Here is a 21,085-nt window from a genome sequence, read left to right on the forward strand (position 1 = left end):
TCCCGATCCCCCGGGATTTACGCCTATGGTTTCATGGAGACACAGGCTCGTTTCCACTGAGCGGTTCGGCCCGGTTCGGTGAGCCATTTCATGACCGATCACATTCAAGAGAGTCTTTTCACATCCAGAGGGAAGTGAGCAGGTGGGTTAAACCCAAACACCTAGCATGCCGTCATATTACTAGGGACGCATTTCTGTCCTCCAGTTAAGCAGCATCTCCACCCTGATACACCGTTGACCTCTAGGACACACCATTGACCTCTAGGACACACCGTTGACCTCTAGGCCTTCGACTGAACGTGTGGTGAGTTGGTCACAGTGGAAACGAGGCCTTAGTGTTGACCTTGGTGAGACTCTCCCCGGTTCTAGTGACGGGTTTACTTAGCCTGTCACTAAAACGTCTGCTAAAGTAAACATGTCTGTACCTGGTGTTGTTTTTGCTTTCATTTCTAAAATAAATGTTTGGTTTGAAACAGTTTGTTATGAAGCTCATTACTCAGTCTTACCTGAGAAGGTGTGGCTAGTTACCGGGGCAACGCAGAAGCAGGCCTGAAAACAGACCAGTTTCTACCAGCAACAATTAACAATCACCCGGCAGTTAAAGGCCCCTGAGGGACTGGAGTTTTATATTATACCGACCCAACCTGTCGCTCAGTGGAGTTGAGGCATCTGCCCATTACTGTTACTGAGGTGATAGTGGAGTAGATAGCCTAGCTAACCAACAGTTAGCTTCCTCAACCCCCAGTGTTGGTCAGTAAGCAGAATATTTGGAAAGATGGAGGATGATGATGATGATGCAGAAACTCAGGGACCATGGGAGGAGGACCGTCCTGCTGCCATGTTGCTTCTTCTGCTTTGGTTCTGACCAGTTTCATCGTTTGGTTAGCAGATCATTACTGACAGTTAAACAACTTGGATGATCACCTGACAGTTCTGCTGGTTAATTATCACTCCATCTCAACTGGACCAGTCCAGCTAAACCAAAACCAAAGACAAAACCCAGAACTCCATTACAGAACAGATTTATTCACTCAGAATAGTTCAGCTCCTTTACTATTGTCTTCAGAAAACAGAATGAGAACAAACATAATTATTAACTTTCTTTCTGGACGGTTAGTTTTCCTTGACAGAATTTATTGTTTTACTTTTCGTAAACTAAGACTTTGGCAAAACCATTTCATGCTCCAGAGATTCATTCATGAGCAAAGATAAGAAACTTACAAACACACAACGTCACATTCATAGTTTAAGCTTTTAGTGAAAAATTTTTTCTCTGCATGTTCTGCAGAAAAACCCGACGGTTGAGACTCCAGAGGGTTTTGGAAATGAAGACATGTTGAAATGAAAGGACATGAAGTTCCCACAAACTCTGTGGGAACTTCTTCACGATGGCTATCAACAGCTAGACGATTATATCAGAATATAAATATTCCTCTGCAGCTGGATAATAAAGAATCATGTGTTGTAGGACCGAATGGTGTCCTCTGGGTTTTACATGTTTCTGCTCCAACCAGTAGCTGAAACGGTTCAACGACCTCTGAGGTTCTGCTGATGAACCATCACTTGATTCAGCTGTGAGAAACCAGGGAAGGAACAGGAACCCACAGGATGCCGGACCTGGAGGGCGGAGCGTTCCCACACCAGGAGAACCTCTGGCTGTGAGCAGCTCTGCCCGTCAGCTGGATGATTCAAGCAGAACTTTACTTCTGCCTGGTGTGGATCTTCATGTGAATATTTAAAGTCGACTTTTGTCGGAATCTCTGACCACAGACGTCACAGAAGAAAGGTTTCTCTCCCGTGTGGATCCTCAGGTGGTCGTTTAAGCTCGTCTTCAGGCTGAACCTTTGTTCGCAGAACTCACAGCAGAAGGATTTCTCCCCTGTGTGGATCCTCATGTGTCGGTTCAAATTGGACTTCCTGCCAAACCTTTGGCCACAGAAGCCGCAGCAGTACGGTTTCTGTCCGGTGTGGATCCTCTGGTGGATGTTCAGGTTGGACTTGCGGTCAAACCTCTGTCCGCAGACATCGCAGCAGAACGCCTGCTGCCCTGCATGGACTCTCATGTGAATGTTTAGATGCGTCTTTCGCTCAAATTTCTGTTCACAGACCTCACAGGGATAGGTTTCCTGTCCTGTGTGGATCGTCATGTGTCGGTTCAAAGTGGATTTCTGTCTGAACCTCTGTCCACAGAGGTCACAGCGAAACGCCTTCTGTCCAGTGTGGATCTGGATGTGTCTGTTTAAAGTGGTCTTCAGGCTGAAGGTCTGCCCGCAGACGTCGCAGCTGAACGGTTTCTGCCCCGTGTGGATTCTCTGGTGGTCATTTAAAGTCTTCTTCAGGCTGAAACTCTGCCCACAAACATCACAACTGAATGGTTTCTCCCCGGTGTGGATTCTCTGGTGATCGTTCAGCGTTCTCTTCAGGCTGAACCTCTGTCCACAGACGTCACAACAGAACGGTTTCTCCCCAGAGTGGTTCCTCACGTGAACGTTCAGACATTTCTTCAGACTGAACCGCTGTCCGCAGACGGGACAGCCAAACGGTCTCTCCCCCGTGTGGCTCCTGATGTGCTCGTTGAGGTAATGTTTCTTTTTAAAGGTTTTCCCACAGTCATCACAGATGAAACACTTCACTGTCATGGCGCTTCCACTCCGGGACTCTGGAGCGCCGCTCTCCTTCCACTCTTTGCTCATGTCCGTGGTTTCAGAACCAATGTCTGACAGGAGGTTCATCTGGGAGTCAGGATGCGCCACACCATCATCCTCTTCATCGCTGACCTCAGTCTCTGAAGAGTTGGAGGAGTCGGCATGAATCCTGGTGGATTCTGCTCCTTCACCATCCTCTTCATCCGTCTCTGCTTTCATCTGCTCCGCTGAGCTGCTGCTGGGAACATCTCCGTTCTCCATCTGGTCTTCATGAAGCCGTGACAACAGAGGCTCATCTTCCTCATCCTCACTCTTAACGATAACTTTGATGACTGGAAACCTGGCGGCGTCATCCAGGTGGTCTTCCTCCGGACCGATCCAGCGCTCCTCCTCCTCCTCCTTTACGTGGACGGGCAGCGGGTCCTCTGGGTCCAGGTCAGGACTCTGTTCTTCTTTAACCAGCAGCTGCTGAACATCTTCAGGGAACACTGGAACACAGGAGCAACACCATGAAAACACCTGCCTGCCATCAGGCCGTTGCAGTTTGGGTTCCCTAAGCTCAGATGCAGACTAATGTTTCTAAACTTCACTGAAAAAAATGAATCAATACATAAAGCAGGTCCATTTACACCGAGTACCAGAGCAGAACCACCTCTGCTCTGCTTGTCTCAAGCTATGATTAAACCTGATTTCTTTTTTTGTGTCCCTTGGTGTCACACACAGTGCAGTGTGTTTGTGGGTGGAGCTTCTGCCTGTCTTAATAACCGATATATTTCAGTCTGGTTTCTGTCTTCTGCTGGTATTTACATCAAAATGTCTTGAATGGCGTCATTTTCTAAATGCTCCCCTCCTGAATCAAAAGTCTCCATACAACTTTTGATTGTAATCTAACTTAACAGTTAACTTAATCTAACTTTTAAGTTAGATTTAACTTAACGGTAAATCTAATGTAATTTAGCATTTACGTAATTAGAGTTATAATTTTCCTAGAGAATATATTTTTATATGTATCTTAATTAACTAATAATATATCCAGTCAATCTAATTTCAGATATCTGGAATGTAAGTGGGCTGAAGCCGATTTTATGTTAAAAGAGCTAGCCAACCTCTTCTGTTGGTGTCCAACCTGCCACTCACAACATGGCGGCCGCGCTGACGTATCATTCCAGCAGAGCTGAGCAGCTTAGCTCTGCTCTCTGGGTGCGTAAAGCTGCAGCTAAACATCCAGAGCTGATAGAAGCATACAGACCTAATCTGTGGAGCCGGTCCAGCGGATTATAATCCACCTCCTGCTCCTCTGCTGCATCCAGTCGCTGTTTGACCTGCTGTCTCCACATCTCTGCTAGCTTTTCTCTCTCCAAACTTTCCTTTAACAGTTACTGAGCAGTTCCAGCTGAGCCTCAAACCGTTTCTCTTCTTTCCAGAGTTCACCAACTGCTGTCGTTTCTGTCTTACAGCTTTATTAACTCTCCCGCTGCTGCTCCGTGGACAAAAACCCGAGGAAACACGAAGGACGGCGCTCCTTCTTCTCCATCTTCTTCGTCTTCGGCACTTCTTTGTGTTTAATAGTGGACCAGAATGCCGCCTTGAGGTTCATACCGCCGCCTGCTGCACCGGAGTGTATAGGACAGGATCTGCCTAAAAATATTTAACCAACAAATTAAAAATAACTAAATAATTGGTCTTTGCTGCGTTGTGCCAGTTTGTGCCAGTTTGTGCCAGTTTGTCCCAGTTTGTGCCAGTTTGTGCCAGTAGTCCTCCTCATGTCTCAGGTTCCTCCTGCTTCCATGAAAACTCTGAGCTTGACTATTTCTTTTCTGTTTTCATTTCTTCTTCTATTCTTACATTTCTTCACTCTACATTTTCCATTAACCATTTTTTCTTCCATTCACAATAAAGAACAATCCAGTTTTGTTTACTGAACTTTGCACATTAACTTTTCCCCTCTGCTCTACTTGAGCAGTGAGGTGAATGACAGGAAGCTGCTCTGGGAATCAGAGCGACGATGAACAACTGGAGCAACTGATTCTGATGAAAGGCTTTATTTTAGCGACTCGACTCTAAACACTTCAGAATACAATCTAGATATTCCGTTCGGATGACAGGAAGGTCTTTTCATCAGCTCTGCAGGAGTCACCAACTCCAGTCCTCCAGGGAAAACATCCTGCAACGTTTAGATGCAGCTCCGCTCCAACACGTCTGAATTCCCAGCATTCATTCAGCTCTGCAACCAGCAGGTTATCTGATCCAGGTGTGTTTGAGGAGAGATGCATCTAAAAGCTGCAGGATGTTTTCCCTGGAGGACTGGAGATGGTGAACAAGAGCCCAACTCACCACAAGGTGGCGCTTTAACACAGGCAGCCATCAGTTCTGCCTCCAGACTAAGTGGGATCAGAGAAATCGGCTCTGAAACAGGAAGCCAAGCAGTCTGGATCTGATCTGCAGAGGTCATGACCCCAAACTGAGGGATCTGAGATGTTGGGACATCTGAGCCTCTCCTCTGTGTTGGACCTGTTGAAGTTTTCTCAGTTTTACAACATCTGGGCCAAAGCGAGAGCAAACCCTCCTGATTCATCGACTCCCTGCTTCATTTATCTGCATCCAGCCAAATATTCTTCAGTTCAGGCTACATAACAATCTGGACGCTGCCTTTCAGCTAACAGGAGCCACAGGTTCCTGCTGGACTCCTTCAGGACTCAGTTCTACAGGGTTCTGGACAGGATCCTGGTCCAAAATGCTCCATGAAGTTTCCCATTAAGAGGTGGACAGGATGAAGGAAAACTGGAAAACTGTACTCACTGTGAGACGAAGCCGGAGCGATGAAAGTGGATGAAATAATTTCAGATGAACCAGCAGAGCAGATATATATATATATATATATATATATATATATATATATATATATATATATATATATATATATATATAAAAATTCCCCTCTCACCCTCCGTGGGTGGTCTCTTTCATCCTCTGAGCTCGGGTCCTCTACCAGAGGCCTGGGAGCTTCAGGTTCTCCTCCAGTATCTTGGCTGTGCCTAGAACTGCACATTTCTGGACTGAGATGTCTGATGTTGTTCCTGGGATCTGTTTGAGCCACTGCTCCAGTTTGGGGGTGACTGCCCCGAGGGCCCCGATGACCACAGGCACCACTGTGGTCTTGACCTTCCAGGCCTTCTCCAGTTCCTCTCTGAGGCCCTGGTATTTCTCCAGTTTCTCCTTTTTCCTGATGTTGTGGTCACTTGGTATTGCTACATCCACCACAACGGCTTTCCTCTGTTCTTTATCCACCACCACAATGTCCGGTTGGTTCGCCATTACCATCTTGTAATGGCATTACTGTAATGTAAACATTACATTACATCTATCCAGAGTCCCAAACAAGCTGTAAAACTGGAAAAATGTTATCTGACGTCTGTAAGTGTAACAGTTGTCATTGTACAGACTTGTCATTACAGCGCCCCCTCCTGGTGGTTGGCAGTAATCCACACTGAACGCAGACGCCTCGCTGCAGTTCATGGTTGGTTTTTATTGAAACAGAATCAGTTCAGAGTGAGAAGCTTCAGTCATCCAGACATTCTGCCAACACGGTCAGTCACCACTAGGGGGAGCCCTCCAAACACTCAATGCAACTTTACTGTATGTATTTGGTCACAAAATCAGACTTGGGTTGTAAAAATCAGCACAGAAGCAGGATTACATTAGTGCAGGATCAGTATTGGAATCAATAAAACTCAAATCCAGCAGCAACAGACTCCCAGCAGTCGCCTGTGCTCCTTCCTGTGGATGTGAAGATCCTGATCCGGTTCCTTCAGACTGCAGTCTGCTTCAGCGTCATCATGACGGTTCTTCTCTGGTCCAGACTTCTGGCTTCTCCTGGTCTGGAGACAGGATGCTTGAAGTGGAGAACCAGAACCGGTCCCAGCAGGACCAGCCGGATGACAACCAGTCTGATGATCAATGCAGTCAGAGACGCTGAAACGGAATGAAACAGGATCAGCTTTCATAAAAGAACCAAACTAGATGTTTACAGCATATTGTCTTCATGCTGTCAGTAGATCTGATCATGAACATTAATCCTCAGTCCAGGAACGCAGCAGACAGCTGCTGGTCCGCCGGGAGCAGAACTTCTCCTGATGGACTCCATGAGGTTCCTGAGACAGTGAGGCTGGGCCCCGGGGCCGGGGGCCGGGGCCGGGGGCCGGGGGCTGGAGGCCGGAGACCGGGACTGGGGCCCAGGGCCAGGGGCCAGAGGCCAGGACTGGGGCCCAGGGCCAGGGGCCAGAGGCCAGGACTGGGGCCCAGGGCCGGGGCCGGGGGCCGGGGCCCAGGGCCAGGGGCCAGAGGCCAGGACTGGGGCCCAGGGCTGGGGGCCGGGGGCCGGGGCCGGGGGCCAGGGGCCCAGGGCCAGGGGCCAGAGGCCAGGACTGGGGCCCAGGGCTGGGGCCCAGGGCCGGGGCCGGGGGCCGGGGCCCAGGGCCCAGGGCCAGGGGCCAGAGGCCAGGACTGGGGCCCAGGGCCGGGGCCGGGGGCCGGGGCCCAGGGCCAGGGGCCAGAGGCCAGGACTGGGGCCCAGGGCTGGGGGCCGGGGGCCGGGGCCGGGGGCCAGGGGCCCAGGGCCAGGGGCCAGAGGCCAGGACTGGGGCCCAGGGCTGGGGGCCGGGGGCCGGGGGCCGGGGGCCGGGGCCGGGGGCCGGGGGCCAGGGGCCGGTCTGAGTCCCTCTGCTCAACTGACCTTCACTGGATTTTATAAACCAGGTCTGTGCAACAGTCATGTAGCATAAACTCACTTTTATTTTTGTTCTCTTATGATGTTCTTCTCTCTGTCATTAACCTAAACTTTATTCTTTTGAGTTTGCTGCTGTAATAAGACCAATAAAGTCCAGACAGACAGGGGCCCCATCGGTGCAGGGGGACAAATTCCTCTGCTGAAAGATTCAGGGACTTTATAATATCAGTAAGACGTTACATAAAAAGCTAAATGTTCTTGTCTTAGTGATCACAGCAGCTTCTGGAGCTGAGATAAAAATCTCTGAATGTTTTTCGTCCTTTAATCAGAACCTCAGTGGCTCAGTTTCATCTGCTGTTATTTCCAAAACTATCTGCAGATTTAAATATGATCTTAAACCCAAAGGTCTGAAGACGAAGCGGCTGAGAGAACAATCTTTTATTTTTCATAACATTTTAACACTTTAAGGACAAACCTGCAGCCAGAGAATCTCCTAGTAAATATAATCATAGTTAAATGTATTTATTTTAACATCATTATTTTCTTCTCCTTAATGCTGTGAAATAATCAAACAAATTAAAACTATTTTCACTCGTCTTCTCCTGCTGAGTGTAGAACTGTTGTCTGACATGAAGCCAAACAGATTCACTGTAACAATGATGATGTACTTAAATATTTATTTTAAACTTTGCTTTGGCTTGATTTAAAATGTAATGGGAAAAGAAAATGAAAATTTAGGGAGAAAGATGGTTTATGGTCAGGATGTAGAAATTAATAAAAGATGAATAGAAGTTGATGGAAAGTCCCCACAAAGAGCCAAACATGTTGATGGCAGAAATGTAATAAAAGACAAACGACTGCCTGTGACGTTACGCTGTTTAACGTTGATATGTGAAGGAGAACGGGCCGATCTGAACGCCGCAGCGTTGGTTAGGCTGAAGGAGCCAAACGTGGGTCTCCAACCCTCAGACTGATGAAGTCGACCGTTTCCAAGAAAATTTGTCCCCAAAGTCTCAGAAAGCTGAATTTGTCTCCAAATCAGGGAACGGCATGAATGCAGCTTTTATATTTTGTCATAGAAAGCTCTTTGTGCAGATCCCTGCAATACTCCTGAGAGCCACTAGGGGGCGCCACAGTTGGTACGTTTCTACTCATTAAGGGTGAGAAGCAAACTGAAATCTGTCACAAAGACCTACAACATGTAGATTCAGCTAACAGCAGGTTGTGTTTACACTCACTGAGCTCCATCTAGTTCTGATTCTCCACATCAGTTCATTAAAACTTTCACCTCCAGGAACTTCACAAAAAATCATTTCACTTCATCATAACCAGATCTGATGCTAGTTAATGAATTGTGCAGTTAGATCAAATAATTATGCATATTAAAGTTTCTAAGGGTTGCAGTCTTTGACTTTCAGCATTCACTCCTCCTGACCAGCAGGGGGCAACAGCAGAAAATCACTTGCATTGTGCCTTTGACTTTATAGCAATCCCTCATACCCAGCATGCATGCAGCCACAGTGGAGAGGAAAAACTCGCCGCTAACAGGAAAAATCGTCCAGCAGCTCTTCTGTAGGAAGTTTATAATCCTAACTTCCTGTCACATGATGCTGTTGGAACAAAGTCCATTTCTGATTGTTTAAAGTTTCCAAACTTTTCCAGGCTTAGCTTCTGGGCTAATGCTACAAAATATGTAAAGAAACAACTTTTACAATGTCTCACTTTTATTCAATCTCATTGTTTAGCAGAACTACTGATTCACATCTTTTAACTTTAGTCGGTCATGTTAAGGGTTTTTGTGGCTTGTAGAGCAAAGAACCTTGATAAATTTCTTTATCAAGGTTGATTAAAGGTTTTCCTGCTGACTGAACAGAAGCCAAACAGACACAGAGAAACTGAGTCATTTTATTTCTGCTTTCAGACGAGCATCGGCTTAGCGTTGCTGCGCTGCATGTTGCACATCATCTCATTCCTTCTTCTTAGGCATGGAGGCAACAAGCAGCCAGTAGATGGAGTAGCAGGTTCCTGCAGAGAACAGACATGAGTAGAAGAAGAATCTGGCTCCTTCCTGATCCTCAGCGAGTTTAAAACCGACATTAATTAAACAAGTAACATGGTGAAAATATGACTTTAAATATGAGTCTCTCTGTTTTTTCTCTTTAAATAACCAAAATTATTGGGGATCTGCAGCAGTGCTCAGAAAGGTGGTTGTCATAGCAACCTCCATCTGGATGGAAGCAGAACATGGCGCCCCTGTCTCGTTCAGCGCCGCTGTCAGACAGTGACCCCTGCTGGCCAGGAGGCCTCAGTGCTGCAGCTTTCTGAGCCGCTCCGGCCCGATCCTGTGACCTTCAGTCTGGTTCTGGTCCAACCCGATAAGGTCCAGATGCAGCTCGTGTTCATAAGCACATTACATCTTCTGCTGCTAGATCAATCGATTTAGTAATCGATTGATCAGAAAACTAAACCATCACCACTTCTTGGTCCAGCTCCATATTTAAGTTTTATCTTTCTCATTTTCAAATAAATAACTGTTTTTAACCTTTTTTAACCATTTTAACTTTTGTTTAATATCATTGTATTTTATTAATCTAGTCTGTGATTGGCTCTTACCTGCGACAGTCAGCAACATGGTGGCCCGGTACAGCAGAACATCGCTGGTTCCTCCCTTGATATGGACCGGCAGCCCGTTGTCTTCCTGTAACCATGGAAACCACAGGGGACATCAGGTGGCGATTAGAGGATATTTCTTTATTTCTGACATGATTTTAGTACAAGCAGCCAGAAAGCTGCAGGATTCAAACCTACACCTCAGTTTGCTACAGAACAGAAGCAGAGCAGACTTCCTGTCTGAGACGAGCGCCAGCCAATCAGAGCGGACGACAGACTGCGACACGATTGGTCAACTTCCTGCTAAAGACGGGTCAAAAGTTTAAAACTCACGTTCAGAGTTTAGATTTCATTTAGTCTATCAAGGTGTTAATGTTAAATAAAACAGAAGAATCAAACGGCATGTCGACCCGACAGCGCCTCCTGCAGGCCACTGAGGTCACAGCGACAGGAAGGAGGGGTCCGCAGAAAACGTAGCTTTAAAACTAAGCCTAGATAAAACTGAGGTAACTTCAGGTTATCCTTCCACTGAAACACAACAGTTCTTATTTCCAACTCGACGTTTAAAACAAAGTGACTCTTTCAAACCTTCCTGAAAATGGAAACCTGGAAAACTCACTTTGACCGTTTGATCTGAGACAATAAAACATCGTTTGAAAATGTTCATATTTACATTTGAACTTTATAAAGTTAATCATTATGATTAATCCGATTAATCACGTTTAGAATTCGATTGACAGAACTATTATTACTGCAACAGCAAAATCTCAAACTAAATTTTACCAGATCCAGTAATGAGAGTCAATGTAACTCTTCATTTTGCCACGTGAGCAGGGCTGGAAAAGCAGCATCTTTGGACCGCGCCGTCTCCATGGCAACCAGTAGGCCTGGTCACCATGGTAACTGGTAGCTTGGGAGCCTTATCTGTCCAACCGGAGGTAAAAACATGGATTTTACTGAACTCCAGGTGGAAAAGTGAGTATTTCCTGGTTTCTCTCGATCCGGTCTGGTTAAACTGATTAGTTACTGTTCTGATGGTTCTGTTGCCGGGGCTTCCGGTCCGGTCGGCCGCTGGGCGGGCGGTGGAGTCTCACCTGGAAGAATTTCTGCGCCTCAGGAACTTTGTTCTTCAGGTTTCTGCTGGAGCTGCTGAAGGCCCGGACGGCCGCCAGGGGAACGTTCTGGAAACAAACGGAAACGCGGTTAAAACGCGGAGCTTCTGAAGAGACGAAGGAAAACATTTAACCAAGAAAAAACTCTAGAAGGAAACAGAATCAGCTGCAGACTCCAGGTTCAGCCGCACTAATCAGCTTTTCCTAAACATGCAAAATGTTCTGCAGGTTCTCTAATAGCTGATCAATAACTATGATCTGTGAAATCCAGGGACCAATCAGAGCCGATCAACAGAGGCGGATCCGTCACGTGTTCCTGTTTCTGTTTTCCTCCTTTTAATTGTTTGTTTTCCCTTCAGGACAATAAATAATAATCCAGATTATTTATTCTGGAGTAATCTGAGCCAGACGGACAGAATTCTAATCCATTCTGGTTCTGTTCATGTTCTGGTTCTATTGGATCATTTCTTCTTGTCCTGTTTAAATATTATTTCCAGATCAGATCTAATCTGGATGAACTTTTCTAGAACTGAACTGAATTGATAAATAAACAAATGGTGCTGCAGTGGCCTAGTCAAAGTCCAGTCCTGAAGAGAGCTGGGCTTTGACTCGGTCAAGCTGGAGCAAAACCTACACTGTCTCTTTAAGAACCTGCATGTCTCTCTGTTCACAGGAAGGTCAGACTGGACAGCTGGGGGCGGGACTTCCTGCACCAGAGCCAACCCTGTCGCAGCAACACGACACCAGAACCAATCAGAGAGCAGAACTCATCCCAAAGGACAAAACAAACATAACAACACAAAGTTCAGCTGGAGGTCATCAGCTGACCAGAACCAGAACTGGGTCTCACGGGGTTAAAGGTCACTAAGGTGGAGAAATTCAAAGAAAGATCTTTAGAAATAAATTAACTTTTTTCCATGAAATTTGAATCAGAGATTTCAGATGAAAACTTTTTACTTACTCATAAAGGATTTATGACAAACTTTGATCTGAAAACACAGATTAACAGCGTTAACCCCGAAGGTTCTGGACCGGGTCAGAGCTACAGAACCAGAACCAGAATCTGAACTGGGGCAGAAAGACGATCCGGTTCCTGTGAAGCAGAAAATAATTTCCCCTGAAGCTGCTGAGAAGTTTCTGCTTCTTTGTGACATTAAAGTTTTCATGAAAAATCGGAACAAAAATTCAGACGTGAAGAAGAAAACGTCGTGGGAGCGAAGTAAGGCTGCAGCATCATGCTGCGGGCCGGGACTGGCTCGGTGGCGCCGCCCTGGAGGTGGAGCTTTAAGCGGTTCATGTCCAGCATGTGTGGGGTCTGCAGAGCTGCTAGCTAGCTTTTTCATGACCTTTGACCTGTAGCAGTCCTGGATGGAGGGTCATGACCCTCTCTGCTGACTGATAGGTCCCTGGAGTCCGGACCGGTTCTGGTTCTGTTCACACCATGACACAGATGGAGGGAGAGGAGGAGGAAGACCCCGAGGAATGGGACAGGCTAATTCCTGGAGCCGTCCTGCTGCCGTTTAAATGTTTATGAAAAAATGGCCAGAAGTTTAACAAATATGGAGAAAAACATGAAATATTTCATCATCATGCAGAAAATAAAAGACACATGAATCCAGAAAAAGGCAACAGGGATGTTTCCCTGTGGCTGCAGCACCGCAGGCTGCAGCACCGCAGGCTGCAGCACCGCAGGCTGCCGTCATGGCGGACGTGCGGCGCTGCACTCGGCCCAGCAGGTGAGCAGCAGGTGTGAGTCTGAGGCAGAACCGCTGAACCTGCAGCCGGCGCTCCGCCCGGATCATATCTCTGCCCCCCGACACGGCGACCCCCCGGGGTCAGAGCCGCTCTGCCTCTAACCGAGTCAAAGTTCACCTCAAACGGATCACTAGGCAGAAAAACAGGAGAAGAAGAGCCAGGCTCACCAGAAGGCGATTCATGTCGAGCTGCTGCCTGCGCTACCTTCACAAGGACACACACTCACACACTTCCTGGCTGTTGGAGAGTTTCTGAGCGTCTGCCAAACTACGATCAGCTGCAGAGGCCAAACTGCCTGCAGGAAGGGAGAGCGACAGCTCCGGCTGCGCACACACACACACACACACACGCGCGCACGCACGCACGCACACACGCACACACACCCCCCCCCACACACATACACACACACACACACACAGTCCCTGCTGGAGATATTTACTACCCTGCCTGCAGCTCAGCTGACAACAGCATGGCTGCCACAGAGAGAGAACCGTTCTGGTTCTGGTTCTGGTTCTGGTTGGCCCTCAGCTCACACCACCAGCTGTTTGCTTCCTTCAGACTAAACCTCTTCTTTATTTCCCTAAAATAATATTTTTTCTGCCTAAATCATCTTCTGGAAGGAAAAACTTTTCTTAGCAAAAATCACTTTTGGTAAAAAATGACTGAAGACGTTTCTGTAGGAAAGTTCTGATATTGATCAGTTTATCAGGCTGATCGTTTAGAGCACGTGTCAAACTCAAGGCCTGCGGGCCACATGTGGCCCTCCACGTCATTTTATGTGGCCCGCCCAGCATTTTATAGGCCGATGATTGACTTAAAATAGGTTTTGAGCACGAATTGACTACAAACTACATCTCCCACAATGCATTTCGATTGTTACCAGCCAACATTACGGCTTCTCGCCACTAGAGAGCAGCAGAGTCACCTCAAGCTGCTTATTGATTTTCCCAGCGAATAAAACTGAGACGTCAACAAGCTAACATCAAAACGTCCAAGAAAAGAAAAATCGATTTACCAGTAAGAATGAAGATGTGTGAGTTGGTGTCAGGGCGGCAGGTGGCGCTAGACTTTTTTTTGTTATCCGTTATCTTGACCGACAACAAAAAAAAATTGGTCATTTACTATTTTTATCGGTTAAATTACAATCATATTAACATCGGATATTTAGCTGCTGTTTATTAACTAAACTGGTTTATTTTAGCAGGGATGCATCTAAAAGTTGCAGTCTGAAGGGCTGCAGCTGGGCCCTCCTGATCACACCGTCAATGTGGCCCGTTGAGGGGTCCAATATGCTGAAGTGGCCCTCAGTTTGACACCCCTGGTTTAGTGCTTGTCTGCTGCTCTGATTGGCTGGTTTGTTTACTGGTTGGAATGATCAATATGTGTTTTTATTGATCGGTTTCAGTAAATCAGAAGCAGCTTTGAATGAATGACCTTCAGACAAAAGGAAACGATGCAAGAAACAATAAAATAATGAAAAAATATTTAGAAAGTCAGTAAATGTTGCTTTGTATTTGCAGCTTAGTAAAGCTTAGAGTCCAGTCAGCCCATCGGTTCTGGTTCTGGTTCTGGACTGAGGCAGAGCGGGATTCAAACCCACAGCCTTCATGCTGCCGGCCAGCAGTGGTACCGGCCGGGTTCTGCTGGTTTACAGCACGTTTGGACTTTTCAAGCTGGTGAAACCGTTTTGTGTTAAAACTTTCTTACTATTATATTAATCTAAGTTTAAAGGTCAAGAGGTCAAGAGGTCAAGCTCCTCCCTGTCTCCCACAATCCCCAAACCTTTCTGTTTTTCTGTTGGTGTCAAATGTTTGTGCTGCAAATATTTAAATCAAACAACTTTGGTATCAATCAACTCTGCTGTTTGTGCAACAGTCATAGGACGGCTGGTCGACCTCTGATGACCTCTGATGACCTCTGATGACCTCTGATGACCTCTGGAAACGTTTTTATTAATATCTCTGAAATGACAGCGGCACAAACAGAAATATTTGCAGCACAAACGTTTGACACCAATTTCCTTAGTTTGGGGAAACGTCACAAAACCACCGGCGGGATGAGCAGAGAGTCGCTGCTGCTAGTCTGCAGAGAAGGAAAACGCTTCACCAGGTCAAAACCCAGCATGGACAGCAGGTTCTGTCAGACGGAGGTTCTGACAGAACCTTCATCAGAACCTCCGGCAGGTTCTGATGAAGGTTCTGCAGGTTCTGATTATTCTGTTGGTTCTCATGGTTTTCTTGGTCCTGTTGGTTCTGGAGGCTCGACCCGGATCAGCCCCTCGGTTCTGGTTTCTGAGGAAGTGTGAATGGAAGGTCTTTTTATAGTTGTGAAAGTGGCGCCCCCGCTGGGCCGGAAGCAGCAGCAGCTGAGCTGCTGCTGAGGGGAATCGTCTCACTTCTTCATTTCCAGCCGACGGAGACGCAGATCGGTGAGTTCTTCAGATTCTGCTACCAACAAAAACACTTAAACCAGATTCAGTCGCTGAAATCAGGCAAACGTGAAGCTTTGTTATCTTCATTTATTCAAACTTCTGCAGATTTAGATTCAAAATGTGTTTATTTAATCCAGAAGTTTGTTTCTGAAGGGAAATGAAGCAGATTTTTAATGAAACAAGTCAATCTGCTTTGGATAAAACCTTTAAAAATTGATCATCTATCCACATCCTGTCAGATAATCAACAGAATCAAAACTTGTTCTCCTGTTCTGATGCTTTGTCTTGATGAGGACGGTCTCTCTAGCGCCCCCCACAGGCTCACTCCTTTCCCTTCCAGAGACCCGAACCTGAATTTGCGGGGTGTGAATACTTTCAGCTCAGACCCAGATGTCCCGCTCAGTGCTGCCCCTGCTGGTCACTCTGAGTCCGGCTCTTCTCTTCCTGCTGCTCCCTCGCGGCTCCGTGACGCAACAGGAACTGTGGAAGGACTACAAATATGGCCGCCACGGCGCCGAGCTGCTCCCGCGCAACTGCAGCTGGAGATGCATGGTGTTCACCCTGCAGTGGCCGGGGGGTTTCTGCCAGGTGCGTGACGTCATCGTCATCATCATCATCATCACTGTAATCTGAGCTCTTTCAGGTTCCCAAACACAGAATCAGAAATAAAGAAGGAAAGCAGGAAGGACAAATCAAAGAAAGAAAAACAAACTGATCTGATGATGAATTAGAGACTGAATTCAGATTCTCCTTGAGAAAAGATGAAACATTCACGATGTCAGAAAGATTTCCCATTTATGTCATATTAATCCTACTGAGAAAAGCTTTCAGTGAAATTAGGACTTAATTATCTGAGGTCAGACACTGATGCGGGACAAGAAGGTTGACTATAGGAGGTTGCTCATGTTGTCAGAAACATGAGATTTCTGCTAACGTCCCGTCTCTGTTTGTTTCCATCAGTCTTTGTACAAAGAGACTCAGTGCACGATTCCTGAGAACATCAGCAGCTGGACCATCCACGGCCTCTGGTACCAATCCTTTAGCTACCAACTGATTCATTTCCTGTCTGTTGCTTTATGAATGAATGGGTTTAAAAATGATCTGTCGGTCAGGACGCTCCAAAGGGAGCTGATGTTCCTGTTTGCTCGATTCCAGGCCTCTCCACGCCCAGTCCTGCTGCACCTGCTGGCCCATCTTCGCCTCTGACCTCCAGGTGATTCCCAGATTTCCTCCAAACATCGCCCTCTACAGGAAGAGGGCGATGTTTCTGTAAAACTTCTGATTTATGTTTCAGGAGGTGGAGGAGGAGCTGAAGGAGTTCTGGCCATCGCTCCTGAAAACCAAACCTTACTTCCATTTCTGGTACGCTGCGCGCTTCTGTAATTCCACTTCCTGTCTGTAGGAGGCGGAGTTTCTGTAGTTCCTGTCTCCTCCTGTAGAGGGCGGTGTCATGCAGCTTTACCCATTAAATATTCCTCTTAAATTTTAATTATTGTTTATTGTTCAGACTTTGACTTTCTGATGTAAATACAGGAAACAGGAAATAAATGTATTTTACTTGAATTCAGTTTATTTTCGAAGTGCTGATCCTCAATAAAACTTTTTGCAAATTAACAGATCAAATTTTCATTCAGTTCCCATAAATGCAGCAAAACCGGATTTTATTTTTTGCCTCATTCTTTTTTGTTTATATGCTTGAAATGAAGATTTCCTCATTGTTTCATGAAATATGAGTGAATATTTCCAATTAATTTATATTGATCCAACTAAATTGAACATCCCTCGGTTTGTGATCTGATATTTTTTATCTAATTACTGTGGAGTTAATTAATAACTCCTCAGTTTTTATGTCATAGTCTTTTACAGAATACTACTACTAGTACTGGTTTTGTTATTCTTCTTTATAACTTGTTGTAAACACTCTAAGAACTTTTTTGTGTCAACTTCACGGGGCACTAAAGGCTGCTTCTATTCTATGATCTGATTGGTGTGGCAGGAAGGAGGAGTGGCTGAAACACGGCTCTTGCGCTGCGTGTGTTGAAGGATTCAACTCTCCTCTGAAATATTTCCAGATCTGCCTGAAGCTGCGGCATCAGTTTGATCTCTACAAGTGAGCGTTACTGCAGCGCCCCTTGTGGCCACCATGCGGAATTCACTGGCAGGCTCATTTTAGCAATAAAATTAAAAAAAAATAAAACGTTCATAAATGTTTCACACATTTTCTCTGAAATGATGAAGCTAAATAATGAGACAGTTTGTTTTGTGCTGCAGGATGCTGGCGGACGCAGGAATCACTCCGTCCTGTGACCGACTCTACAAGGTAAAAGTCCAACCCGCATAAAATTTAAATAGAGACAAAAAAAGGTTTGATTATTACATTTTAAAATGTAATCATCTTTTTCTCCTTTGGAGTTCATTTTATGTTTTGCCTTCAAGATGAAAAGCGTTTGACAAAAGCAACAGTTTTATTCTCCCTGTCTAGGATTAATGTTATTAGGATTGTGATGGTTTTTACTGTTTCAATGTCTGCGGCAGGCTGCAGCTTTACTGTTTTTCTGGGTTTGTGTTGGTTCTGGTTCCGTCTGTCTCTCTCTGGTCCAGGTTGCAGAGCTGCAGCAGGTCCTGCTGCCGCATGTCGGAGACAGACATGAGATCCAGTGCGTCAAAGACCAGCAGGTGATTCACTGCAGCGCCTCACTTTCAGAGGAAACCTGCTGAATCATCACAAATATCCAAACAGAATCAGCAGAGCCTCGGCTTTTTTCACGCTGATGCAGTTTTGTGCGTTTATTGCAAATTTTCCGCAGAAATGGTCAAAAACTTTGGATTTTAGCGATGCTAACTCCAACCAGCAGGGGGCAGCATTTCTCACCTTCACTCCACTGCTGAGCTTAATGTCAAGTTATAACAAAAAGTCGCATTTATCATCATTCACAGGAGCAAATATTACAAAACTAGTTTTTAGATTCGCACCACAAAATCAGCGTCTTTAATGTGAAAATAAAAATCAAACCGAAATTATTTTATTACGGCTTAAACTGATCAAATGCAGCCGATTAACAGCAGTTTGGTTCAGAACGTTTATGATGACCCACAGAGGAACCGGGTCAGAGGAACCGGGTCAGAGGACCGGGTCAGAGGAACCGGGTCAGAGGAACCGGGTCAGAGGACCGGGTCAGAGGAACCGGGTCAGAGGACCGGGTCCTCTGGATCTGCAGCAGAACTTTGTTCTCCAGAACCTTCCACTAACATCAGCAGCTAATTGGACCGGATCCTCAGCACATCTCATAAAACCCGCCGCTGACCCAGTCCGGTTCCAGAACCGCTGGTCCAACTGGGTCCTTCAGCGATCCGGCTACCATGGTGACAAATTAGAAACACTTGCAGTTGTTTTTCCAGTGATGTGCGGGTCGTTTAAGGTCCAAAAGAACAAACCGAACCACCAGCTGGTGTTGGTTAAACAGCCAGGATGAAATTCTCCTGATTGGTCCAATCAGTTCCGGTTCTGCTGGGTTCTTCTAAAAGACTTTAGTTTCTTTTAGTTCAGAAACTAAACTCCGGTTCTGAACAGAGTTTAGTTTCAGAACATGGAGTCCAGCCAAGTTCAGAACCTCAAGAATGATCTGACAGGAAGCAGAACCTCAGCAGAACCTCAGCAGAACCTCAGGAGAACCTCAGGAGAACCTCTGTAGGACCTCAGCAGGACCTCAGTAGAACCTCAGTAGAACCTCAGTAGAACCTCAGTAGAACCTCAGCATAACCTCAGTAGGACCTCAGCAGAACCTCAGTAGAACCTCAGGAGAACCTCAGTAGGACCTCAGCAGAACCTCAGTAGAACCTCAGGAGAACCTCAGGAGAACCTCAGCATAACCTCAGTAGGACCTCAGCAGAACCTCAGTAGAACCTCAGGAGAACCTCAGTAGGACCTCAGCAGAACCTCAGCAGAACCTCAGCAGAACCTCAGGAGAACCTCTGTAGGACCTCAGCAGAACCTCAGCAGAACCTCAGGAGAACCTCAGGAGAACCTCTGTAGGACCTCAGCAGAACCTCAGGAGAACCTCAGCAGAACCTCAGGAGAACCTCAGTAGGACCTCAGCAGAACCTCAGGAGAACCTCAGTAGGACCTCAGTAGGACCTCAACAGAACCTCAGTAGAACCTCAGCAGAACCTCAGTAGGACCTCAGCAGAACCTCAGCAGAACCTCAGCAGAACCTCAGCAGAACCTCAGGAGAACCTCAGGAGAACCTCTGTAGGACCTCAGCAGAACCTCAGCAGAACCTCTGTAGGACCTCAGCAGAACCTCAGCAGAACCTCAGGAGAACCTCAGTAGGACCTCAGTAGGACCTCAGGAGAACCTCAGTAGGACCTCAGGAGAACCTCAGTAGAACCTCAGCAGAACCTCAGGAGAACCTCAGGAGGACCTCAGGAGAACCTCAGTAGAACCTCAGCATAACCTCAGTAGGACCTCAGCAGAACCTCAGCAGAACCTCAGCAGAACCTCAGGAGAACCTCAGGAGAACCTCTGTAGGACCTCAGCAGAACCTCAGGAGAACCTCTGTAGGACCTCAGGAGAACCTCAGCAGAACCTCAGTAGGACCTCAGCAGAACCTCAGCAGAACCTCAGTAGGACCTCAGTAGGACCTCAAAAGAACCTCAGTAGAACCTCAGCAGAACCTCAGGAGAACCTCAGTAGAACCTCAGCAGAACCTCAGTAGAACCTCAGCAGAACCTCAGTAGAACCTCAGCAGAACCCCTTTAAGCAACTGAAACAAAGATTTCCTCCAACAGAATCAGAACCAGTTCAGTGTAAAGATGAACAGAATCTGAATCTTTCTTCTTTTCCTGCAGGACAGGCAGGTTCTGTTCCAGGTGAAGGTCCAGTTGACCCGGAACCTGACCGTCGGCTGTAGTCACCATGGAGACGGCGGTCTGGGCCCCGGACTCCAGCCCTCTCTGGGCCACCCCTGCCCTCCGGACGCTCCGCTCTACTACCTCCCCATCAACCACCAGGAGCCATGGCGGCCCTGCGGCTGACCCGGCCCGGCCCGGCCCGGCATGTCCTGCTCTGCTCTCCCTCCAGCTCGGACTCGGAACCGTTCAAATCGATGTTTGTTTTAGCTGTTAAATCTAATAAAAGGATCCAACAGTCCGGTCCAGTTTTCTGACAGAACCTCAGAACACGCTTCGGTTCTGATCCGACGGCTCACATCCAAACCCAATAAATTCTGATGATTCTCCTTCATGGTGTGAAAATGTGGAGCAAACAGGCTTCCTGCAGGGGGCGCCACAGGCTCAGCCTACTTTGTGCTCTTGGTCCGGTCCGGTCCGGTCCGGTCTAGGCAGCATCAGGTCGAATCGCTTCCTTTATGATCCTCCTAATAACTCTGTTACCTTCAGGTCTGGTGAAAATGCTGAATATAAAACTATAGCAAAGATGTTTTATTTCGGTTAGAAATTGGCCTCTGTCTCTTTAAGAAGCACAGCGACGCTCCTCCATGATGCCGTTTATTCTGCTTTCATTTAACGACCTGAACAAACGTTTGATTTTGACTTTAGCTCATTAGTTTATCTAGTTTAGTCTCAGTTCCAGTTTTAGTCTTTTAGTGATTTACAGAATTACATTCCAGGAGAAAGACTGAAATAAAAATTATAGAAATATTGGCAACAATATCCCAGAATCAGAAACTGTTAATTTATAGCCAACATAGGGAAGAACAAAAGATGAGTAACTTTGACAGGTTAGTAAACGTGAAGCTCTGAGATTTACACAGAAAATGTAAGGTCTTTTAAATAATAATAATAATAA

General features: G+C 46.5%; 3 protein-coding genes across 6 annotated transcripts; 1 reads left to right on the top strand and 2 right to left on the bottom strand.

Moving 5' to 3' along the window:
* Positions 1–1,006: 1,006 nt before the first annotated feature.
* Positions 1,007–4,226, bottom strand: LOC106906281 (uncharacterized). Its single transcript, XM_014971485.2, has 2 exons — positions 3,895–4,226; positions 1,007–3,133 (listed from the first exon to the last, which is right to left on the bottom strand). Exons 1-2 carry the CDS (start codon positions 3,980–3,982, stop codon positions 1,701–1,703), a joined length of 1,521 nt encoding a protein of 506 aa, XP_014826971.2. The 5' UTR covers positions 3,983–4,226; the 3' UTR covers positions 1,007–1,700.
* A 5,030-nt stretch (positions 4,227–9,256) lies between these two features.
* On the bottom strand, positions 9,257–13,178 carry cox7a1 (cytochrome c oxidase subunit 7A1). Its single transcript, XM_014971483.2, has 4 exons — positions 13,016–13,178; positions 11,076–11,162; positions 9,985–10,069; positions 9,257–9,396 (listed from the first exon to the last, which is right to left on the bottom strand). Exons 1-4 carry the CDS (start codon positions 13,028–13,030, stop codon positions 9,338–9,340), a joined length of 246 nt encoding a protein of 81 aa, XP_014826969.1. The 5' UTR covers positions 13,031–13,178; the 3' UTR covers positions 9,257–9,337.
* A 2,014-nt stretch (positions 13,179–15,192) lies between these two features.
* rnaset2l (ribonuclease T2, like) lies at positions 15,193–20,426 on the top strand. 4 transcript variants are annotated; one of them, XM_088011508.1, is made up of 9 exons: positions 15,193–15,276; positions 15,620–15,867; positions 16,240–16,307; positions 16,435–16,492; positions 16,574–16,641; positions 17,276–17,389; positions 17,551–17,599; positions 17,881–17,955; positions 20,128–20,426. In XM_088011508.1, exons 2-9 carry the CDS (start codon positions 15,670–15,672, stop codon positions 20,311–20,313), a joined length of 816 nt encoding a protein of 271 aa, XP_087867634.1. In that variant the 5' UTR covers positions 15,193–15,276; positions 15,620–15,669; the 3' UTR covers positions 20,314–20,426. The 4 variants fall into 4 exon arrangements, with proteins under 4 accessions (XP_087867634.1, XP_014835276.2, XP_014835274.2 ...); XM_014979788.2 differs by having other exon boundaries at positions 15,254–15,276; positions 15,659–15,867; XM_014979786.2 differs by having other exon boundaries at positions 15,258–15,276; positions 15,587–15,867.
* Positions 20,427–21,085: the final 659 nt, after the last annotated feature.

Source organism: Poecilia mexicana, unplaced genomic scaffold (assembly GCF_051168715.1).
Source record: "Poecilia mexicana isolate PSO_F unplaced genomic scaffold, ASM5116871v1 scaffold_13, whole genome shotgun sequence".
NCBI classification, from domain to species: domain Eukaryota; kingdom Metazoa; phylum Chordata; class Actinopteri; order Cyprinodontiformes; family Poeciliidae; genus Poecilia; species Poecilia mexicana.